General features: G+C 64.3%; 1 protein-coding gene across 1 annotated transcript in view; it reads right to left on the bottom strand.

Moving 5' to 3' along the window:
* TMEM179 (transmembrane protein 179) overlaps nt 1–6,575 on the bottom strand; it is a 10,108-nt gene extending 3,533 nt beyond the window's left edge. The window contains exons 1-3 of the mRNA XM_059374125.1: nt 6,208–6,575; nt 708–845; nt 114–192 (exon numbers count right to left, since the gene is read on the bottom strand). Of these exons, the coding sequence (XP_059230108.1) occupies nt 114–192; nt 708–845; nt 6,208–6,512 (522 nt within the window). The 5' untranslated portion in view covers nt 6,513–6,575. The remainder of the gene's footprint in view (nt 1–113; nt 193–707; nt 846–6,207) is intronic.
* Between the last annotated feature and the right edge of the window lie 8 nt (nt 6,576–6,583).

Raw genomic sequence — 6,583 nt, forward strand, 5'->3', positions numbered from 1 at the left:
CCGCCTACCCAACAGCCCCTCCCACCAGGACAGCCCCGCCTACCCAACAGCCCCTCCCACCAGGACAGCCCCGCCTACCCAACAGCCCCTCCCACCAGGACAGCCCCGCCTACCTGCGCGATGGCGAACTGGTCATAGAAGGCCGAGTTGTCCACGCTCAGCTCCAGATCGATGTCCTGGAGCTCCTCGCAGCTGAAACAGCCAGACCCGGGGTGGCAGGTGACGTTGGACACCGGGCACAGGGAGCGGCACGCAGCACCCCTAAACAGTGAGGCAGCTATCCCGACCCCAAAGACCTCATCCCTGACCCCTTCCAACCAAAAGCTTCTGCTCGCGCTCCTCCCCATCCCTAAGGCTGTCTCTTCCAAACCCCCAGGAGAAGGCCAGCTCGGTTCTCCGCAGCCCACCTCCGAAGGCGGCACAGGGTGGGATCTGCGGGGGCCTCGCCGTGTGGTCCTGTCTGGTCTCCAGGACCCTGAGCACACTGGGCCTCTGTGCCCCAGCCCGGACCCATACCCGGGGGTGCAGGAGCCTTACTCTCGTGTGAAGAGGGGACCCACATCAAGGGGGCAGGTCCAGGGAAGGTGCAGGCCAGGTGTGCACAGGTGGGAGCCCTGGACAGGTTGAGCAAAACCTCGTGCTCAGAATAGGATTCATGCCTTAGGACATCACTGGGGGCAGCAGGGAGGGGCAGGGCTCAGGCCCACCTGTGGGGCACAGTGCCCTTCTCCGTGATGGCGTCACACCACATGCTGAAGCCCACACTCACGATGGTGCTGGCGATGAAGACGAGGAAGACCACAGACGCACTGACCAGGAGGTTCAGGAAGGCGTAGAGGAAGGAGCTTCAGCAAAGGACAGGAGAGGAAGGTCATTGTGTGCCAGTGCCAGGAGACAGCTGGGGGCTGGGCCCGGCTGGGGCGAGGGGGCCATGCAGGGCCACCAGGGGACACTTGCCTCTCCCGCGCTGTCCCCCTCACTGTCCCCAGCACAAAGTCCCATGCCAGCCTCCCAATGGCCTGGAGTGGCAGCGCTTGCCAGCACGGCCTTCCACAAGATGCAGAACCAAGATCCAAACCCATTTGGGTTTGGAGATCCAAGCCCATTAGGACCAGCACCTCTCCAGGCCACTCCCCTGCTCAGCGGCCCTGAGGCCCTGTGCCCACATGGTCATCCACACTGGCTGCCTGGAGCTGCGGTGTGACGGAAGCCTGAAAGGCCCAGCTGCGACCGGGGAGGAGGTGTGGAGGAGCACGGGAGGCAGGGCCACACCGACACGGCCTCCCTAGGGGCTCTTCCATCCTCTGCCTGAGGGGCCATGCAAGGGGACCACAGCAGTGACCCCTCTCCCGGGCTCCTGGCCGAGCTGAGCCAGCGCAGACCTGGCAGGGGACCGGGGCTGGTGGAAGTTCATCTCCAGGGGCTGCTAGGGGACGTCCCTGGTGGGCTGTCCCTCTACCAAAGGTCAGTGCCCCCTCCAGGCGGCCACCAACCCTCCGCTCCGTGGTCCCCATGGCCAGAGTGGGTGACTGGGCCACTGCAGCGTCCACGCCTGGCCCACATCCTCGTCTCTGCCAACCGCCCCCCTCGGGCTAGCCACGCTTGGGTGAACCACACGTTTCTGGCGGGGACCCCGACAGCCAACCCTGAATGACACAATCCGGTGGGCCCTGGGTGCTCTGAATACGGCATCGGGGCCTAAGGTCATAAAGAGGGGTACATGGTGACCCACCCCACCTCCAGGCTTGTCACCAGGCAGTGTCAAATCCGGCCCACCTCAGGTCAACTGTGTGACCTTCAGCAAGTTACTCTCCGGGTCTCAATTTCTCCCTCTGTAAATCAGGCAGCCAGAGCCCCCACCCAGTCACTGTGGAAACTGAGGGAGCTTCTGTGGGCAAGAGATAGAGTGACAACCGCAGGGTGTGCTCCAGAGCACGTGCTCCCTCCCCGGACGGGCTCCAGCCGTCACCGGAACCCGGACCTGCTGCCCGGAGCTGCATGCGTGGGGCTGGGCCGTAGCCACAGGGGATGGATGCGTGGGGGCATGGTCAGCAGCCAGATCCCTGCAGATGGTGGCTGGGGGCCAGCCATGCCCCCTGCGGTTAGTGTGGGCCCAGGCAGGGCTCAGGGAATCCACTCCCAGAGCTAATGCTCTAAGGAAAGCAGAGGTTCTTCAGAACATACACCCTGACTTTGGATGGCCCGCCACTCCAGCTGAGGAGAACACAGTGGTCCCAGGGGGAGCAAAGAAGCTGCCTGTCCTCAGTACAGAAGGCCAGACCCCCAGATGGCAGTCTCCTAGGTGCCCTCCACCTGCCAACAGCCTTCTGCCATCCCACCAGGTGTCCTGCCCAGCAGGTGCCCAGCATCCTGGATGCGAAGCCTCTGCCCCCAGGAGGCCCTCCTAGCTAGAGGAAGAATGGCCAGGGTGCAGAGGACATGCTGGCCAGGTCACCACCTGACCTCAAATCCTGCTCCCTGTCATAGGAGGGGGAAGCAGGCCCCACGTTCTGTGCCGAATCCTAGAGATGCATACCAGCAGCTTGCTGTTCCCTGTGTGGCCAGAACACCCCTTGGGGAGCCCCCAGCACAGCCTGAGACACACAACCCCACTCCCATCGGAGACCTGCCCCACCACCCCCTCAGCGGGGTTTCCACCACAGCCTCCCAGAGCCAGAAACCCCGACTGTCTGCAGATTTCAGCCACATGCCTATTGCACAGGTATGACTTGGAGTTCTCCGACGACAGGAACACGGCATCCCCATCCCATGAGACAGGGAAGGGGCGGCTGCGGTCATCCCCCCAAGAGCCTCCTGCTGTGTCCATTTCTGGTCTGTTTCCATGGAGCCTGCCTGGGCTTCCCAGAGCTTTGAAGAACTGGGTGTGTCCAGAGCCTACCTGGGCCCGGCCCCGCAGATTTCACAACATAACCCCGCTCCAGTCCCCAAGGACCCACAGGACAGCAGCCAAACAACCAGGAGGGCCGGCACAGCCTGGGTTAACTTCTTCTTCCTCACTGCCTCTCAGGGTGCCGGCCTGGATGTGCCGTCTCCATGGTGACCGGATCCCGGGAAGCCCTGGGAGCGTCTGCGGGCTGGGGGACATGTGTGGGCCAGCAGATGGGTGGTTTTGACCCGGAGTGCTCCCCAGCCGTCAATCACAGACTGCTGCCACCTGCACACTCCGAGGGCTCAGCATACTCGGACAAAGCTGCCCCAGACCGCCAGGCCTGCGGCCCACCCTCAGGTCACCCCTGCGCCCCCAGCCGGAAGCACCCCGGGAAGCCACGGGTGCCACTGAGTCACGCACCTGTTCCTTTCACCCTGTCCGCTCCTGGACACAAGCTGTCTGGGTCCCCATTTGCCCAGGGACACACCCTACGAGGTCTGACCCAGGCTCCGGGGTCCCAGCTGTGAGCCCGCCCCACAGACCAAAGTGTAGGGTTCTACCCTTGCTCTCGGTGGGGCTCCTGGATGGTCTCTGCAGCCGGACTCTGGAGAATTAGCGGGCAGGGCCCTCTAGGCCTACGAGCAGGACAGCGGCGCTGAGGTCCCTGACGGGCCCTGCCGCCCCACGAGCTCCCTCTAATGGCCTTTCCGAGCCTCCTCTCCGCCCCGAGTCCCACTGACCCAGCACTTGTCTGCCTGCTTTAGGAGGCCTGCCCAGCAGCTGAGCTGGGATTGGCTTCTCTGGGTTCCCACCTTGCCTGCGGCTACAGGAGGCAGGCCCAACCTTCCCAGGGGCCCAGAACTTGCCGACACAGGCAGCAAGGGTTGACCCCTCGGCCAGACTGTGGGCCTGCAGACCTCCATGCTGGGGAGGGGTGGGGGGCCCAGGGAGGGTGGGCTGTGGGGCAGCCGACTCACAGGCAGGCATGTTTCTGTCTTCATTCAACAAACACTAATTTGTGACTCGCAAGCTCAGCCCTAAGCACGCAGAGAGAAATGAGGTGCACGCCTGCCTTGGGCTCATCCAGCCCAGGGTCCCCCCCAGATGGAGGGCCAGCGCTGGATGTCCAGGGGAGCTCTGGCTCAGTCTTGCCAGAAAACCGGGATGAAGGGTCGGCACCTCGACAGAGAGCATGGCTGGCTGGCTGCCACATGCCCCTTGTCCCTGTGAGATAGCTGGCCTCCAGGTGCTCAGGGTCTAGCTGGTGGGGACCTGGAAGGTAGGGCCCGGCCTCTGTGGCTCAGTGGTGCAAGATTCTGGAGCCCAAAGGGACCCCCAGAGACTGTGAACAGGGAGGGGAGAGCTAAGGGCCCAGAGCTTCGAGAAAGGGAGTCCTGGTCATTTCCCACAAATCGGGCCTCAAAGCTGGAGAGCAAGGTAACGGTGGTCTCTCCTCTTATCTCACAGTTGTAAAATGGGGTCTCTTGAGGCCACTGGTCTTACAGGGACAAGGGCGGGGGGGTGGTGGGCATGAGCTGAGGCCCAAGCACAGCCCCCGCATGGCTGTGCCCACTGCTCTCGGCTTCCCAGGTGGAAAGGACCCCAGCTACTCTCTCCGACTGCTGTCCGTCCTCTTCCTCAGACCCTGCCTCATATCGAAGGGGCTTCCCCACCCTGATCTGCACAGAGACACTGACTAGGGTAACACCCAGCGTGACAACGTGCAGGCAGATGGCATCTCAAACGCCTCCTGGGGCCACCAGCCACCGCCGTGGAAGAAGGAGGCCCGTGGCAGGGCAGGGTGGCCCCCTGACCGGCCCAGGCTCACCGTAGGCTGAGCCCCAGCCTCACAGCACCTGGAGGCCCCCCCAGACTGACACGTGGCTTCCTGTAGACCCTCAATCCAGAACCTCCATGTAGTGTGCTGAACTGTGACCCTAACAACATGTGTCTGGTACCCCAGTACCGGTGTGTGTGACCTTGACTGGGGGTGGGGTCTCTGCAGGCGTCATTCAGCTAACGATCTCGGGATGAGGTCGTCCTGGATTGAGGCTGGGCCTTAAGTCCAACGGTGAGTGTCTTTATAAGAAGACGGGAAGAAACGGAGAGAGGAGAGGCCCCGTGAAGACAGAGGCTGTGATCGGACACACCAAGCCCAAGCCAGGGAAGGTTCAGGGTTGCAGGCAGCCACCAGAAGCGAGCCTAGAAAGGATTCTCCCTCCTGAGGGAACCCACCCTGCCAGCACCTTGACCCCCGGCCTCTGGCCTCCAGGGCTGCAGCAGAACAAATTGTTGGTGGTGTGTCGTGAGAGCTGCCCTGAAACTCACACACGTGGGTTGCTGGGCTTTGCCCCTCTGGGTGTTTCTGTCCCCACGCTGGGCTGTTCCAGGCCTCTTCACCCACCACTCCTGTGAATCGTCTCCAGCCCCCTGTCCGTGCCCAAGCCAAGCGGAGAGCCCTCAACAGTGCCCACCTGACCCTCTGACTCACTGAGACCCTCAGAGCTGTAGCTTGTCTCCCGTGTCCCCAGAAGAAAACCCCCTAAGAACTGTCAACCAGGGCTCGATGGGGCCAGGGTGGGGCGGGGTTTGGGAGCCCGGGTTTCCCCTGTGGCTGTGAGGCCCCATGAGGGGCAGGGCTGGGTGTGGCTGGGTTCCCGGGAGGCCCCAGCGGTGGAGGCACAAGGGAGGCTATGGGCTGAGGACCCGGGGTCCGCCGCATCCCTCCCTCACAGCATGGTGCCAGGGTGGGGAGAGGTGAAGAGGAACACGGAGACCAGCAGGCGGGAAGGCCTCGTGGTCAGCTGCTCCCTGTCTTGCGTGCCTAGGCAGGCCTGTGGGCCTAGAGATGTGCCCTCTGGCCTTCGTCGCATCATCATCCATCTTGGCAGGAGGAAGGACGTGGGGATGAGGAGTTTGCTTGTCAGCCGGCTGCCCGCCCTGGTCCCTCCCCTGCGCCTGGAGGAGCTCCGCGGAGCTGTCCACAGCCCGGAGGCCTGCGCTGCGCCCGCAAGCCAGGGAGGGCCCAGGGCCCCTCAGAGATGACAATGCAACATTTGCCTCCGGGGCCGCCTGGTTAATGCCCAAAGCGGGGCGGGGGGGAGGGGGGGGTTGCACGTTTAAAGGGGAAAGTACTGGCCTCTCATGGACCCGGGTTCCGCGCAGACAAAGGGCAGTTTGCACGGAGGCCGTGAGCGCCCAGGGCTGATTTTCTGGGGACTCCGAGCGCCCCCGCCGCTCTGGGCTCGGAAGGGGCGCGGCGCCCGGCCCGCGGGCTGCGTCTGACGGGGCAGGGCGGCCGCCGGGCCCCCACTTACCCCTCGTGTCCCTTGCAGAGGAAGAAGAGCGTGCGCCAGGCGTGCGCGGCGGCGAGCAGCAGCGAGAGGAGGCTGGCGAGCAGGCTGAAGCGGCAGGCGGCCGGCGGGCCCCACTCCTGCACCGTGAAGCGCTCGCGCTCCTGCACCGTCAGGTTGGCGCTCAGCCACATGCCCTCGGCGAAGAGCAGGCAGCGGCCGCGGAAGTCGTGGCCGTTCTCGGACAGCGGCACCACCACCACGAAGCTGAAGACGAAGGCCAGGAAGTAGCAGACGCACTGCGCGAAGAGGAAGTGGTTGAGCGCCATGGCCGGCCGGGGCGCGCCGGGGCAGAGGCCGGCGGAGGCCGCGGGGCGGCGGAGGAGGCGCGGGGCGCGGG

The sequence above is a fragment of the Mustela nigripes genome, chromosome 13, assembly GCF_022355385.1.
Source record: "Mustela nigripes isolate SB6536 chromosome 13, MUSNIG.SB6536, whole genome shotgun sequence".
Classification (NCBI taxonomy): domain Eukaryota; kingdom Metazoa; phylum Chordata; class Mammalia; order Carnivora; family Mustelidae; genus Mustela; species Mustela nigripes.